The sequence below is a fragment of the Arvicanthis niloticus genome, chromosome 12 (assembly GCF_011762505.2).
Source record: "Arvicanthis niloticus isolate mArvNil1 chromosome 12, mArvNil1.pat.X, whole genome shotgun sequence".
Taxonomy (NCBI): domain Eukaryota; kingdom Metazoa; phylum Chordata; class Mammalia; order Rodentia; family Muridae; genus Arvicanthis; species Arvicanthis niloticus.
In genome coordinates, this window is record NC_047669.1 from 66,546,284 (window position 1) to 66,564,335 (window position 18,052).

At 39.8% G+C, this 18,052-nt stretch overlaps 1 protein-coding gene and 1 pseudogene across 2 annotated transcripts in view; one reads left to right on the forward strand and one right to left on the reverse strand.

Moving 5' to 3' along the window:
* Positions 1-18,052, reverse strand: part of Mrpl39 (mitochondrial ribosomal protein L39) — a 75,345-nt gene that overhangs the window by 1,005 nt on the left and 56,288 nt on the right. The window contains exon 10 of one of the 2 annotated variants that reach the window (XM_034515902.2): positions 10,426-11,335. The exons of the other annotated variant lie outside the window; for it this stretch is intronic. Within the exon in view, the coding sequence (XP_034371793.1) occupies positions 11,297-11,335 (39 nt within the window). The 3' untranslated portion in view covers positions 10,426-11,296. Of the gene's footprint in view, positions 1-10,425; positions 11,336-18,052 lie in introns of those variants that run through there. 2 annotated transcript variants of the gene reach the window in all.
* Positions 4,320-5,820, forward strand: LOC117717646 (ribosome biogenesis protein NSA2 homolog; annotated as a pseudogene).

Sequence of the window (18,052 nt, forward strand, 5' to 3'; positions counted from 1 at the left end):
AGGAAATAGCCAAATATTCGTGTATTCCATCGCAGATTTGTGGTAGTTTTCCACAAAAAAAAAAAAAAGAAAAAAAAAAAAAAAGGTAAGTTACCAAATCGTGGAAGAGATTTTTAAAGAATGCATTTGGCATTATGGATATAATAATTTTCTCTAACTTCTATTCTAAAACAATGGTAACTGTGAGTTTTAAGTATGCCTACATGTCATTTGAGTGCTGAGGTGAACTACTGAGGTAGATATATAAACCTTTTATAAATTATACATGTAACACCTACTAGAAGTTCTTGGTATTGAGCAAGTCGTTCTTTTTACATTCTTGAAAAAAAAAAAGCTAAACTTTTTCCTCCAAAGAAGTCAAAAGCAAGGCCGGGCAGTGGTGGTGCACGCCTTTAATCCCAGCACTTGGGAGGCAGAGGCAGGTGGATTTCTGAGTTCGAGGCCAGCCTGGTCTACAGAGTGAGCTCCAGGACAGCCAGGGCTACACAGAGAAACCCTGTCTCCAAAAAAAAAGAAAGAAAGAAAGAAAGAAAGAAAGAAAGAAAGAAAGAAAGAAAGAAAGAAAGAAGAAATCAAAAGCAAATTTTCAAAGTAAATGAAAAAAGAAAATAAAACATGAAAAAAATTCTAATGATATATAAAAATTTTAGTAGTGTGGCTAAACTAATGGCTCAGCAGCCAACAGTACTGGTTGTTCTTCCAGAGTCCTGGGATTTGGATCCCAGTATTCACATGGTGGCTCACAACTACCAGTAAGTCCAGTTCCATAGGACCAAACATCTACTTCTGTCTTCTAAGGACACTGTGTACACACGGTGTACAGACATACATGCAAGCAAAACACTAATATACATGAAAACAGACAAGTAAATAAATAAAATCTTTTCAAATACCTTTTAATATTTGAAAAAAATCACTGGATTTTTTAGGTTAAATTCATATTTTTCCTACAACACTGCCCATCAACTTTTCATGTAAAATATGTAGTTCCTAAGAATCTATCCATGGTTATGCTATCCTTAAAAGAAATCACATTCTGCGCCTAGATCGTGCCTATGTAATGATCTGTTAAGAAAGTCTGGTTCCTTTAGTATACAGATATCAGGGCTGAGGAAAGAAGATTACCTCATGTTTGAGGACAATTGGTAGAGAGTAGGTTTTAGGCTAGCCTGAGCTACATGGCTACCTTGTCTCAAAATAAAATAATATAATAAACTTGAATCATTTGTAAGTACATTTACAAAGCAAATCCATTTTGTTTTAGTGAGAAAAGGCCACAGACATTCTGAGTCAGGTTCTCTTAACAACAATGTATCATCCTGCCAACTTTGATTTGGTACAATTATGTTCTCTCTGAAATTCAGACCTTTGGTTGGTTTTCATACTAGACTGTCCCACCCACATTTTTAAAGACCACTTAACTTATGTTTGTCCTGAGTAGGGCCAGATAAGCACTCAGCCATGCCTGTTTCCAAGTAGGGATTCCGACCAAATGTTTGTATCCACCCAAACAGATAAACTACTTGGTGGAGCGGTGGATAACAGTGTTGCTTTTCCACAAGCCAAATGGTCAGCATCCTGAGCCCATAAACAGCACCAAGTAAACTAGATCTGCTGCCTGCTCCTTCCTCAGCCAAGCTGTGGTCCACAGGAACCAGCCAAAATCTTAAACACCCAGATATTGCCTCATTAACTGATTCCCATGAAAGAAATGAGCCAGACTTCTGTGCCAGTCATCTCCAAGAAGCGGCATCAAAGCTGGAACACAAGTCATCCAACCACAGACCAAAGTCCACCTTTGCGTGTTAGAAACATTTTCATCCCTAATGCTGGCTGGAGCTGAGACTTTAAACTCAGTCTTAGAACAAATTTGGTAATTTGATTTTTCTTAAAGTAAGTATTACTTACTTCTTTAACTTCTTTTACTAGAATATAGAGATGCTACTTTTCCATCCTCTAAAAGACTATATAACCTACTTTCCTATATTGATTGTATTGTCTCCATGAGAAAATTTATTAAGAATGAGATGGAGCCATTTGTTCAGTGCATGTTAAAGTAAACTGTATTCTAGGTAAGTTGCACTAAGTTTTAATTGAGAAAAACTATCCCTTTAATGGAGGAATTAAAATTCAGTAACAAAAATCAGTCATTTGTCACCTTCTATGACAGGATTACATTTGATTGAATGGCTTAATTACATATGCTAGCTAGGATGTACCAGAGACCTGGGATGAGGGAGGCTACCAGGAGTCTATGGGAGTAACTTTAGCTGAGACTTCTAGGAGTCAGGGTATGAAACCTGGAGTAGCCACCTCCTGTAGCTAGGCAAGATCCCCAGTGGAGGGGTAAGGACACTACAAACTTTCAACCCAAAATTTGTCCTGTCTGAAAAAAATGCAGGGACCAAGATGGAGAGAATGGCCAACCAATGACTGGCCCAACTTGAGACCCATCAATCTTTAACACTATTAATGATACTGTTATGCTTGCAGGAGCCTAGTATAACTGTTCTCTGAGAGACTTTACCCAGCACTTGACTGAAACAGATGCAGAGACCCACAGTCAAACATTGGACAGAGCTCAGGGAGTCTTATGGAAGAGTTGGGGCAAGGATTGGGGACACCAGAATGGATAGGAACTCTACAGGAAGACCAACAGTCAACTAACCTGTACTCTTGGGGGCTCTCAGAGACTGAACTACCAACTAAAGAATATACAAGGTCTGGACTTACCCCACCACCACATATGTAACATACCTACAGCTCAATCTTCTTGTGGATCCCCCAAAACCTCTATTGGGGGCTGTCCTTAAAGCTTTTGCCTGTCTGTGGAATCTGCTCCCCTAACTAGGTTGACTTGGCTTCAGTGAGGGAGGATGTGCATAGCCTTGCAGAGACTTGATGTGGGGGTGAGGGAAGAGACATGGGGGAAAGCCTTCACCCTCTCAGAGGAGAAGGTGAGGGAGGGATGGAGACTATGTGAAGGGGTCTGGGAGGAGGGGTGCAGCAATTGGCAGGTAAAGTGAATGAATAAATAAATGGAAAAAACAGAAATAACTAAATGGAAAGACCATTTGCAAAGTGTGGTTTTAAATGGATAAAGAGTACATGTTGATCTCAGTGTCACAGGCTGTTGATAATCTCAGCTCTGCTCTTTGTCCTCAGAGGCTAACTTCATAGACAGCAACACCTAAGCTCTTCCGCTCTCTGGCTTAGATATAAAGGAATCACCTATTTATTTTATACAATGCTCCTCATCTACCTGGGTATTCATTGTTCCCAAATGCTTAGCTATCGGTCTTGTAGTAGCCTTTCCTATAACCACAAGTCATAGGAGGCCATTGAACTCCTATAACTCAAGCACTTGATGGCTCATTGAAGACCATTTTCTAACTTAGACCTTGAAACATCTCACCATTTCTAGTCCCTGGATGTTTCTTGTTAGTTCTGATGATATTTAACTATATGTACCAGCAACCTATCTGAGCCAAAAGATGCCCAAATGCTTAATGAAACATGATTTGGATGTTTCTATGAAGATGTTTCTGGATGAAACTAACGTTCAAATCATAGAGTGAGCAAAGCAGACAATGTCCATGATGTGAATGGACTTTAACAAAAGACTTTATCATTCCCAAGTGAGAAAACATCCCCCTGTGTGATAGTCTTCTGGTTAAGATATCAATCGGCCCTGTAGCAGTGGCTGGGACATCAACATGGCAAATTTTGGATTTTCCATCCTCTGCCAACTTATTAAAATAAATCATTTTAGAACTCTCCTATTGACTGTCCTTCTCTGGAAAACCCTGACTAATATATTCCCTTTGTTCTTGGTCCTACCACTTTCTCATCATTAGATTGTTTCAAATGACTTTTGGTATACCCTGTGTCTGCCTGACCCCTGTGTGTTATATCAATATTCTTTGCTGTGGTTTTTCACCTTGAATTCCCCAGAGATAATCAATCCAGACAACTTCAGGACTCACGATGTTACATCTGTGTCCCTATTTTACCATCCTTTGCATGTAACTGTTAGTATCATTCCTCCAAAACATACCAGAGTGATAAAAGGCAGAGGATCAAACTGGAGAGATGACTCAGAGGGAAAGAGCACCCTGCTCTTACAGAGGACTGGGTTCAGTTCCTAGCACCTACATGATAGTTCATCCCCTTCTGTAACTTCAATTGGAGGACATCTGATGTCTTCTGGACTCAACAGGTAACTGCATTCACTGTAGAACACAGATACATGTGCAGAAAAAACCTCATACAGATAAAATAAAAGAAACAAATCTTTTTTTTTAAAGGGGGCAAAGAGGATGGTCAATAACTTCCTCCTGGGAGGTTTGTTCTTTTCTGAAGATAAATGGAGGAGGAGTGGATCTGCTGGGAGGATTGAAGGGAGGGGAAAGTATATTCGGGTATATTGGAAACAAGAAGATAAATTTAAAAATAATTTCTGTTTGGACTACCATGAGAAAAAAAAAGAGAAAGAAAGAAAGTCATCCCAAACATTCAAAAAAGGCAAAAAATTGATTGGCCTGAAGGCTAAGCTCTACGATAAGCAGTACCATGCCATGAAAATTCAAATAAAAAAGACTATTAAGATGTATGAAAAGAGAAACACCAAGCAGAAGGATAATGAGAAGTCTCCACAGGAAGCAGTTCCCGCCTGTCTAGTGGACAGAGAAGGACAGTCGAGAGCAAAAGTACTTTCCAACATGATTAAGCAGAAATGAAAAGAAAAGGTGGGAAAATGGGAGGACCCTCTACCCAAAGTTCCTGCCCAAGGAGAAGCAGAAGTATTGAAAGTTATTTGAACAGGAAAAAGAAAACAGAAGGCATGGACGAGAATGGTTACTAAAGTTGTTTGTTGGTGATGGCTTTATAAGAAAACCACCTAAATATGAGAGCTTCACTAGGCCAATGGGTCTACATTTCAAAAAAGCCCGCGTCACACAGCCTGAGCTGAAAGCTACCTTTTGCCTGCCTATACTCAGTGTGAAAAAGAATCCATCATCCCCATTATATACAACCCTGGGTGTGATCACTGAAGATGCAGTTATTGAAGTGAATGTGAGCGAGTTTGGGTCTTGTGACACAAGGAGGCAAGGTTATTTGGGAAAAGTATGCCCAAGTTACCAACAATCCTGAAAACAATGGGTGCATAAATGCAGTCTTGCTGGTTTGACAGTGACATCATACAAGTCATTCCACGCACTACCAAAGACTACACGCTATCAGGAAAACCCAATTGCTGTGACCTTTCTGAATTACCAAGCACCCTCACCCCATGTGCAGTCATCAAGAAGTATTTATTAATTTGTAAAGGAAAATAAAACACTGCTCAATTTAAGGAAAATAAATAACCTCTTCCTGGCAAAGCTTAATTTAGAAATGTGCTTTTCCCCTATACACGTTAGTTTATTTTCTACTGGCCAAAAATCGTAGCCATGGCCACTAATATATACAAGTGAGCTGGAGATATTAAATTAGGTTTCCAATCTTGGTACAAAAGTAACACTCTAGATGTCATGCTAAACAAGTAAGCATCATTACCTATTGTGGGGCTGTTGCTCGCACGTGGGCGTGGGTCCTGTTGGGCTGTGTTATGATTCCTGTGTGTCTGCCACCCCAGGTGGCTGGAACCACGCCTCCAGGGAGCAGAAGTGTGGGAATTTGACTGTCACTCCAGGCGGCATCAGGCAGATGCTGAGCTGTGAGAAGCCACTGGAGCTCCACCCGGGAGAGGTCTCCACCTCAAGTCCCGTGGGGGTAGGGCTCCTGAGTGGGGGTCTCTGGGCCAAGATGGTTGACTAAGAGGCTGGTGGTCTCTGTCCTTGGGCTCCCAAATGCTGCTGGGAGCCATGGAAGAACTGAGACTGAGTGGGCATACGGGCTGGACTAGACTAGCCTACAGCTGAGAGGGGAGAGAGAGACAGAGAGAGAGAGAGAGAGAGAGAGAGAGAGAGAGAGAGAGAGAGAGAGAGAGAGAAGCTGTGGCAGTAGCCGCCATGGGTAGGGACTACTGGTTACAGCACTCACTTGGCTGGGTTGGCTAGCTTGGTTGAGTTGACAGCCTACACAGCAGGAACATAGAGAAGTCTTCTAGCGGGAGATTAAGCAGTGGCTCGGTAGTCAAAGGCCTTCTCCATGGTTCCCCACAGCAGAGCTCCAAAGATACGAGGAAGTCCGTGGTTTTAAAGGTTTAATGTTATGGCAAAAAGTGAAATGTGGTTGCACACACCCGGCCCACCTCAGGGCAGACCTGAGTTAAATAGGGAGGAAGGAGGGAGGAAGGTCTGGGAAGGAATGCTTAATTGGCTATGTCCTCTGGCCTTTAAGAACTCCATTAATATGGAGATCTCTTGAGGCTGAGGCCTGTAGTCACGCCCTCTACCTGTGCTAGGTGACACAAACCTCTCTTTGGGATGGGGCTGTAGGGGCATTGTCCTATGTGACTGAAAGGCGCTGATCAATGGAGGTCTTGGCCACATGTCAGGAGCCTGGAGTCTGGGAGCCTGGCGAAATGTATGCCATGTTACGCCATCCCTTGTAGGTATGGATACCTGTTGGGTCTCCGGCCATCTCTAGCCAGTGCTCCACCAGAAACCAAGCTATCCTTTCATGGGCCCACAACCTGTCACGCAGGTTCCTCTTGAACCCCAAACATCTTAACATCATTTCCTGTCAGACAGGATCCTCTTGAACCTCAATCCCACTTTCTTCAGTGACCACAGCTGCTCTCACAACTCTATCAGCATCTACCTGAAACATGGCAAGAAGATCAAACACTACTACTCCAACTAACCTTCAAGCGTATTGTCCTTTCTAATATTCATCCCTGCATTGTGATCTAACATTTCAAAAGCCAAAAGGAATCTTCTGCCAAGCAGATTCCAGGAAGAACACAGACAGGAGATGGATGGACCAGGAAACCAGACTCCTCTTACAGGTGGAGAGAGTGTATTCCCTGTTGTTACAGTTTGTTCCAAAACTTGAATTACTGACAGTTTTCAGCGTCAGGCAAAGCAAGGAGGCTCCAGAGCTACAAGTAGTTATATAATTTGCACTTATGTAGAAAGAAAGAAAGAAAGAAAGAAAGAAAGAAAGAAAGAAAGAGAGAGAGAGAGAGAGAGAAAGAAAGAAAGAAAGAAAGAAAAGAAAGATGGAAACAAAGAACAAAACAAAGAAACAAAGAACAAAACAAAATTGCCCTTTATATGTGTTTGTGAGTGTAATTTTTTTCACCAACTCTCTAGCATGTATCACTGCCTGAAAAAGACATACACATAAAAATAACACAGGAGATATTGCTGTATCACATGGTTTCTGAACATGACCATTGGCATGGTCACAGCAAACTAAAACTTCTAGATAACCGACAGTGGAAAGTAGAAACTGCCCAGGAAGGAATGGCTGCATAAGGATTTAGCATACAGGGCCCCTGTGAAGCTTGGAGAGATGCATGGGTACAAGCAATGTGACCTCCATAGAATCACCAAAAGAATTCAGATGGGAAAAAAAAAATAAACTTGAAAGCAGAAGGCAGACAGCCAGGAAAGAAAGAGGGCTATAGAAGAGTGGGAAGTCAATAAGATGGTGAGATGGGGTGCGCTGCATACGTGTATGGAAGTGTCAAATATTAGATATGAAAAAAAATCCCAGCAACATTATGATTACAAAATGGCTATTTTACTCCCAAAGTATTCCAATCATGCTTCATGTGGGTCTTACTGGATACCTTCACCAGTTTCTGCTAAGAGGTACAAATTTGTGTATCACCAACTATATACACTAAAACACTTAGGTTGTGGCTTATAAAAGTCCGACGTAAGTGGCACTAAATTCTCAATTTACCCCCGTAATTATTTCCTTATCCTTGTAATAAGTTCTCTCTCACTCATGGACTAAAAGAACAGCTAAACACACACACACACACAAGTATTTAGAGACAAATCTAAGGCAAGCAGGGAAGGAGAGTGGGCCTTTACATTAAATCACCTCTGAATCGTGATGTTATTCTGAGACATCTCAGAAGATACTTACCCAATATTCTCTGAGAGGGACCATCAACACTGAAGTTGGAGATGGGTATTTGAATCAGTGGCACTGCCCCCGAATACTCTAATGTCAATACTATATACACACTTCCTCCAGATCCCAAGATTATCATATCGTATATAATGTGGTGGCCTAGAAGATATTCAGAACATGGTTTAAGAAAATAAGAAATCTTAGGTGAAGTTTGTGATTCTTGTGAGTAAAAATATATTTATATTCCTATCATAACATTTTGTCATAAAAACACGTTCACATAGGACTGGGAGATAGCTCAGTGGGGGTAAAAAGCTTTCAGTGCAAGCATAAGAACCTGAGTTTGAGTCCCAAGCACCCACACAAAAGCCAGGCACTATGGAGACACATTTGTAACCCCATCTCTGAGCAGCAGCTGAACCACTGGGGATTTCTGGTCAACCAGTCTAGCTGGAATGATGACCCCAGTTTCAGTGAGAGACCCTGTTGCAAAAAATCAAGGTAGAGAAATGGTACCTCTACACACATGCTCACCCATGGGCAAGTACAGCTGCACGCATATGCACAGGACACATACCACACAGGCGCACATGAACAAGCACACACACTCACATATAATAATGTCTTAGTGTGATAATGAAACGTTGTTTATCTGTTGGACCAAAGATTCTACAAATAAGCATTCAATCAAAATAAATACTTTCGAATAGTTAGTTCATCAGTATTTTACATTTTAAATTGCACTTTAAGCTTGAAGGCAACCTTTGGATCCAAATAATGATATTATTAATTTGTTTGTCATGATGTTTGGTACACAGTAAAATCTAGTCATTATTATACTGTTATATTTGAGAACTTTATAAAGAGGGATGATGTCATGCAGAATACTCCAAATATGTGCCTCTGTCTCTGTGTGTGTGTGTGTGTGTGTGTGTGTGTGTGTGTGTGTGTGTGTTAGGCACACACATCATGTGTATGGAGGTCAGAAGACTACTTTCAGGAGCTGGTTCTCTCCTTCCATTATGTGTGTTCTGGGAGTGGAACTCAGGTTGTCAGGCTTGAGTAGCAAACACTTTTACGTACTGAGCCATTGCTCTGCCCCACTACTTCCTGTTTTGATACTGACATCTTTCAAGGACAATTAAAAACCAGATGCCTTCTGTACATCCTACCACGACATTCCTCCTGAAATCAGCTGCTGCTTTTTTAATTAATCAACAATCAGCTGATTCACCATAATAGCAAATACTTTGAATCATAGACGCAGAGTTATGGGCATGGCAGTCTACTGCTGTTTTGAGACTTAAAAATTCAGGCGCTCTTTAAAAGGCCCATATTCTAAATTGTGTGTTAGTACTAGACAGCAAAATTACAAAGGTAGCTTCTCCCACTCAAAATGCGCATTGTAATGGAAGCATTTTCATGTGATAAGTAAATCTTTTCAGGCTACTGCCACGGCTCATTACTTTGCAATCTCAAGCTACTTCAGAGACCCAAGTTCACTCGATAAAAAGCACAGAAATGTAAAGGCCTGAGTATTTCATAAATAATAAAAAGGAAATCTGTTTTAGAACAAAGCTACGTTCGATACTTTTTATCATTAATAATCTCCAGAAGCAGCAAATGAACCCGAAGTACTTTCCTTCGGTTTCTGTAGCTAGAAAAGCCTCCTCGTTTCAGGTTCAAGATCATTGCCTGAGCACTGGCAGCAATTCTCCGATCTACAGGAAGACCGATTAGTACATTGTGAGAATGTGATGGTTAGTGTTAGCTGTCAACTTGACACAATCTGCAATCACCTAGGAACAAGGGCTCCAAAAGAGATTGTCTAGAACAAGTTGACCTGTGGTTGTGTCTATGCATGTCTAGGGGGTGCGGGAGGTCTTCATCATGTCTATTGGTTTGTGAAAACCCAGTATAAAAGTTGTTGGCACCGTTTTTCCTGGGATTGAGTCCTAGAGTATATATATATTGGGAAAAGGAAGCTGGGCAAAAGCAAACATGCATTTGTTTCACCATGACTTGGCCAAAATGATAGACTGTAACCTGAAATCATGCCACCTCTGGCACTGCTGACATAAAGTAAGACCTCTAAGGATGTGGAGCCCAAAGGATATAAGTTAATTAGGTCATTAAGGGAGTAGAGGGAGTCCTTGGTGGAGGACTGAGGACTCGGCTCTTTCCTCTCCATCTTTCTTTTTTTTTAAATTTTGTTGCCGGGCGGTGGTGGTGCACGCCTTTAATCCCAGCACTTGGGAGGCAGAGGCAGGCGGATTTCTGAGTTCGAGGCCAGCCTGGTCTACAGAGTGAGTTATCAGGACAGCCAGGACTACACAGAGAAACCCTGTCTCGAAAAACCAAAAAATAAATAAATAAATAAATTTTGTTGCCATTTTATTTTTATTGAATATTTTATTTATTTACAATACAGATGTCATCTCCTTTCCCCATTTCCCCTCCCTAGAATCCCTTTATCTCATTCCTCCTCCTCCTTTTTGCTTTTGTACCATCTTAATTACATGCAAGTATAATGTCAGTTCTAGATTGAGGGTCTAGCAATACAATAGATGCAAATAGTCAAGGAACAAGCAAGACAATAAACACAAATAGTCAAAGAACAAGCAAGGCATTAAACTCAATTATGTGAACACTCCCATGATCACTGTTTCTAAGGGCCAGTGGTTATCAGGATGACCAAAGTATCTGAGCCAACTTCCCTATCCTAGCCCAAAATCATTTTCATGTCTAAAGCCTACTTCCTCATTCTAGACTAAAATTTAGATTCCTGTCTGAAATTACTTCTTTGTAATTTGTAATCTGAGCCAACTTCCCTATCCTAGCCCAAAATCATTTTCATGTCTAAAGCCTACTTCCTCGTTCTAGACTAAAATTTAGATTCCTGTCTGAAATTACTTCTTTGTTCTAGCCTAATATTTAGATTCCTCTCCATCTTTCAGTTTTCTGGCTTCCATGAGGTAAAGGCTTTCTCTGACAGGATTGCATAATGCACTGCAGCAACAGGGTCAAGCACCAGGAACTGAGCCCCTTAAAACCATATGCCAAATATTCCTTTTCTCTTTTAACTTTCTTATCTAGGGCATCTTTGCCACAGTGATGAAAAGTTGACAAACATGTGCATCAAAATCAGAACATGGACAAACAGAACATCCCTCTTAGGAAAAGTATCTGAAGCCTCCAGCACCCACTGGAAAGCAGGCACTCAGGAGCTTGACATCAAGGTCATTTTCTGCCAGAATCCTTAAGCTACAGCCACATCATCCAGTGCACCCCTGGTATCCTGTGGGAGAACAATGCAGTGTGTAAGATCAGAGATGACAGACAAACAATATGGCTAGCACCTCCTGTTTTGCTTTTGTTTATATTTCATTTTCTTTTAGTGTTTGAGAATATCATACAATTAGATCATTCTCCCTTTTTCTTCCCTCCCTTCAATTCCTCCTATTTACCCCATCCTGATACTCTGTCAAATTCCTGGCTTTTTTTTCATAAATTGTGATTATAAACATATATGTATATACATACACATTCCTAAATGCTTCAATATAACCTGCTCAGTCTGTATAGTGTTACTCGTACGTATGTTTTCGGGGCTCAACATTTGATACTGGATAGCCAATGTGTGCTCACCCCTGGGAAAGCTATTTCTCCTGTTCTCGGCATTCTTTAGTTTCTTGGAGTTCTTTGCATAGGTCTGTGCCCTAAATGAGCTTTCCACGATCCATGTTAGGATGCCTGCTGTTGCTGCCTCTGTGGAGCTCATACTTAGACAGTCATGTTGGTGAAAGTTTATGGGAATAGCTTCTAACATTCTTAAGGATACACCAAACAGAAAGCTTCCTATTTCTCTGGCTCTTAACAGTCTTTCTGCCCCTCCATCTTCCATGAGCCCTGAGCCTTAGGTGCAGGAGTTATGCTGCAGATGTATCAGTTAGGATTAGACTCTTTAAGTTTGGTTTTTTTTTTTTTTTTTGGTTTTTTGAGACAGGGTTTCTCTGTGTAGCCCTGGATGTCCTGGAACTCATTCTGTAAACCAGGCTAGCCTCGAACTCAGAAATCCACCTGCCTCTGCCTCCCAAGTGCTGGGATTAAAGGCGTGCGCCACCACTGCCCGGCTATAAGTTTGTATTTTGATTGGTTGTGGTTTTCTGTAATGGTCTCCATCTGTTGCGATAAAAACTGCACTTATTTTTTGTGTATAAGAACAAATATTTAGAAAATAGTTAGGGACTGTACTGATTTAGAAGTGTCAGTTGAAGTAGGTTCTACTCCAAGATCCATCACTTCATTAGTCCTGAGTAGTGAAGCTGACTGACTAGGTTTGCAGCACCAGGAGTGGTTTTCCCTCTAGTAGGGTAGGCATTAAGCTCATTGGTTACCACCACACTCTGTGTGTGCCACTAGAGAATCCTTGGAGTTATTGGGTCATCACAGTTTGCCCTTGAAATGATATTCTCTCCTCCTTAGCCTCTAAAGTGCTGGGATTAAAGGTTTGCACCACATCTGGCTTCTAGCACTTTCTTTGAGACAGGTATCCTTGTATGTGTTTTACATAAGACAATTCAATATTTTTGATAACCTTGTAAGGTAAGGAATATTATTGCCCATATGTTCTAGATAATAAAAAAAAAAAACACGTAACTAGAAATTAAATATTTTTGCTCAGAGCAAAACTAGAAATTCATAGCTCATGATCTTACCGTTCATGATCGCCTAGAGGCAGATATTCTACTATCAAGAGGCGTATGGCTCTACTTTTTAAAAGTTTAGGGGTAGTGGTAAAAAGAATGTGAAAAACCTCATTAGGAAAAAAAGGTAGACTGAATGAAAAAGTGACAGGCTATGTTAATAATGGAAGCCTTTTTCCTGGAGAGGACTGGGTACTGCCGGCATCAGACCCAAAGAGCATGCCTAAATCTTACATCAAGTCTTTGAGCTTTATACCAGTCTTGGAATGGGAAGCATGCTTTGAACAATTTGATCTCAGAGTTCTGAAGTTGTTCTGAAGGTCAGAATGGACTTGTAGGTGTCTAGTTCAAGTCCTCAGAGGGATAGCAGCATATCACCTCCCTGGTAAGAACAACAGCAAGAACAATATAGATGATATACTTGGAACAGAGGCTTCTGAAACTACCACTCACAGACACTCAAAGTGACTAATTAGTGTGGCTTTGCCCAGGACTCTTTCAAGTTAGCACTGAGAGCTTTACATTCTAGGAATCACCTGTCTTGTGAAAACCGAAATAGTAGGCCATGCTGGGGCTGGAGCTGGAACTATCCAAGCCATGTGTAGGCAACCAGTGCAGAAACAACCAAGCCTCAGAAAAAGTCAGCTCTCTCTTCCAGTGCTGCCTCTGCCACTCTCAATATGATATGTGTCACAGAGGTGTCATTTCCCTCCCTCAGATACCTCATTTCTCTTTATCTAGAACATGAGGGTGATGGTCCCTTTCTTATTGTCTTTCCTTCTTTTCTTCTTTTTTTTCTGGGACTTAAATGAAAATGTAAGGGACGTTCCTGGAACTGTGGGAGGCTCACAGTAGTCCAACAGATATGGTAGATGCCCTAACTATATTCCAGGAATTAAAACATCAAACAGAAACTCAGTAACTGTGTCTAGACACAGTTTTTGTTTTGTTTTCTGGGTTTTTTTAAGTGGGGAGTGGGGTGTATTTATGACCATGTGTATTTCGGTTTGCCAAGAGTCAACTCACTCTACAGACTCTGTAACAATCCATGTTGACTCATGCCTGCTAATGAGATGGTACATTATAAAATGCCACTTATGAGTAAGTTCAAATGACCTTTTATAAAGAAAATATTTTAAGTGAAGAAATAATGCCTGTTATGACAGAAACAGTTTTCTGTCCGTCTGTTATTTTAGGAAGAAAGTAGCATGTACAAAACAATTGCTTACAATATCTGACTGTCTCAGTTAAAACAACTAGGCTAATTTAAATTTGTATCTAACAAGTCTTGTTTTATACTAAATACATTTTGAAGGGTTATTCAGAGAGGACCAAGATCTAAACCTGTTTTTCAATGTTAACAGGCTGTGCAAGGATCCAAAAGTAAGGTGCATTATATCCTATGGTTTAGGAGGTTGTGCTTGATTTCTGTGTGATGCACATCAATGCATTATCACTAATTGTTTCTTTGATGGTTCTTGTTCCTTGTGCTGCCTTCTAAATGTTCACTAAAGTGAATATAGGTTTCTATACTTGAATTTCAAGCTACGTAAGGGAAAGTCATTACAATGAGTTAATTTCTTCTTAATTTTATGTATAAAGCAGAGCATGGCGATAGCGGGGGAGCCAGAGCACACATGTGGCAGTCAGAGGACAATTGAGAATGGCTGTCTTCTTTCACATTTATGTAGGTACCAGGAACCAAACTCAAACACCAGGCTTGTGTGACATGTGCCTTCACCCACTGAGACATCTGGCTAGTCCTCAGTTCATGTCATACACTAATCTCTAGCCACTCATATTCCACAATAGAAGCTTTAATGAACATGCCCCAAAACTCACAAGTACTCCATAGGGGGTCTAGTTTCTTTACTTAGGAAGTCTTTTCCTCCTATGACTACTACATGGAATATAAAATCTTCAAATCTTGCCAAAAGGGCTTATCAAAGCAACTTTTCTACTGTATTTTCAAAAGTCGTTTTGTATTTGATCCCATAAATGTTTCAGTTTATGGCATGATACAGTTCAGGCTAAAAAGCATAAGAGACGCAGGGTAGAAACCTTGAATAGATCAAAGACACTGTGAAATCCCATGTGTCACTAAAATCAAGGGACTGTCTTGATTTAAAAAAAAAAAAATTCTGAGCAAGTTGTAAGTGGATAATTCTTTGTGAAAAAACTCCCCACCCACACTGCTCTCTGAAGCACGTCTCAGAGTCTAAACCAACCTCCCATTCCTTAGCACAGAAAACATGTTGGTTGCCTATTCTCAGACTGTACTGTCTCTAAAGTCAAATATGTCACATTCAGTCTTGGGACATTACAGGAAATATGACCAACATTCTTCTCGTTACTGTGACACAGTGTGAAACAAAAACCCCCCTCAGGGCACTGCTTGTATTCCTTTTTAAATGCCAGCAATTTGGGTAGGTTGTTGCCACCATATTAGGATAGGATATGCTGCCTTCTACACTTTTATTTCTTATATTTCAGATCAAATTTCAAAGCACTAAAACTAGGTCTGTATTTTTTTAGTCAGTGCTTACTAAGATGTACAGATTGTTTCTATAGACAGTGTGACAAGTCAATAAATAGAAATGGGGTTGTCTATTGAGGAAATACCTGCTATACAAGCCTGATGACCTGGATTTGATCCCTAGGCCTCACATGGAGAGAGAGAAAACAGTTCTGAAATTTCTCTGACTTGCACATGTCATGGTATGTGTACATCCACACATGACACATTCACAATCACACAACAATAAAATTTTTTTTTTAAAACTAGAGATTTTCCTTGTCTGGCTTCAGTGTGAGAGGATGAGACTAGCCTCAAAGAGACTTGATGTACCAGGGTGGGGGTATATCATAGGGGACCCCGCCCACTCAGAGGTGAAGAGGAGGGGTGGGGGAAGAATTGTAGGAAGGAGTGTCCACCAGGAGGGGGGCAATGAGAGGGATGTAAAAAAAATGTAAATATGTAAATATATGCATATATATTTGATATATATCAAAAAAGATTTTTTTCAAAAACCACAAATATGTATCATTTTATTATTTTTACCACTTCCTACTTTTCACTGAAGTATTTCACATTCTAAAGAACTTTGAAAGGAGATTATTTAATTGGAGAAGATAAACATTTTTAACACTTCTGGCTACTTAATTTTAGTCTGCAACAATTTGAATTTTTAACTTAACGTAGGAATGAACATCAATATTTTGTTACAAAGGAAAATGTTAAGAAAATAAGTAATAGCTATCATTAAAAAGAATAAACCTTAATAGCTCATGTTGCCATTTTAGAAAGCCTCATCTCTGAGCTGTTGGGCCATATTTCTCATTGACTGCAAACCCAGGATTTCTAATAGAGTTAAATAAAACATTTTACTTACGTTAACAAAATATCTCTCATGCCTTGGGTACTCCCTTGGCAGTGTCATCATCCATAAGCTTGGTGATTTTTCTGAATAAGATGTTTGGTGTATTTGTCACAAATGCAAGTAGAAGCTGAAAGGATGTTTGCTGTTGCCACATGGCTGAATGGCTTACATGGCATTTTGTTTTTCTTTAAAATTATTTTTTTCTCTGCTAACTCTCCTCTAAATCAAAATAGTAGTCGTGTCTTTGATTTTAAGCCTTTGCACACTTAAAACATGACGTGATAATGAGCATCCTCTGGATCTGTAACTGCCTGTGCTGAAGCTAACTGACAAATAAAAGGATGTGTGAGCAGGTCTTGCATTTAAAGAACAGTGGTTAAAACTACAGAGCACCAAGTAGAAGGCAATGTCCGCCCCTCCTGCTGAAACATGAAGGGGTTTGTTATAATCATCCCCTGACAGGAATGCTACATTTTAACCATGTGACGTTCAATATCAAGAAAAAGTTAACCTGTTAGAGACAAAGTGAGCTATGTCTAGAGCTGAAAATTACAGTTAATAACAGGCCACTGAAAAACCTGTATCAGAAAATGTCATCCGGGACACAGTCAGGCTAATGGTGAGAGGCATCCATGAGTTGAAGCAGAAAGGGAGGTAAATATGAGCAAGATATCATGATAAAAAAGACATCAGCTACAAAACAAGAAATCAGTCTTATATTTGTATATATCAGGTATATGTTTTTATATATTAGGTATCTATTTTTATATATTAGATATATATGCCATATATATACCATATACATATATATACATACTACAATATATATGTATACATATATGTGTGTGCATATATATGGTGTATATATATATGTGTGTATATATATATGTGTGTGTATATATATGTGTATATATATATGTGTGTGTGTATATATATGTGTGTGTATATATATGTGTATATATATGTGTATATATATGTGTATATATATATATATATATATATACATATATATATATATATATATGTATATATATATATATACAAGAAGCAGATTCTTAGGGATCATGCAGTATGCAGTTGGTCCCCGATGATGTTTATGTTCCTATTCCTTGGAAATGTCAATGTTTTAGGCCATGTTATATTGTATGGCAACAGAAATTAAAGTTTTTACGGTGGGGGAATTGCTATTTAGCTAAATGTTAACTGTGAATGGGATGGCTTTTGAGGCTTCAAAGCTCACCCACTGTGATTTACCTCCTCCAAAACTTCCTAGTCCTTCTCAAACAGTTCCATGAACTGGGAACCACACATTCAAGTATATGAGCCTATGAGGTTATTCTCATTCAAACCATTGCTGTACCTCTATGCCAAGCATTCGCCAGTCACCCACCAGCCCATGCTCTTTATCTCATGGGTCCTTTCTGGGGCCCCTTCTCTCCTGAATAATCCCTACTCAATGTCTGTCTCACAGCTTTCTTCACAGAAGCCTTCCTGGCTACTGACTGAATTCAGTTTCACAGTTAATATCCCACTCATATACTTTCCAATTTACAACACCTGTTAAGCAGCAGGTGTCGATGGGAAGGCTAGCTTAGCCCAGCAGTCCAAAAACCACCTGGCCCAGCCTTATTAAATACATACATACATTCATACATATATATATATATGTATGTGTGTGTGCATATATATGTATGTATATATACATATATATATACATACATATATATCAGCAATTCAAATCCATCCTCACAGCTCTAATTCAACCAAACTTACTCTACTAGACTGTCACAACTCCACCAAAAAGTCAGGGACACTATGTTCCTTGTTCATTATTAACTCCACTGCACCTAGCAATGTGTCTAACATAATGTATATGCTCCAAGGAAACTTCTGTTACATGAAAAGTTGAGAGATCAACACAAACTCTTG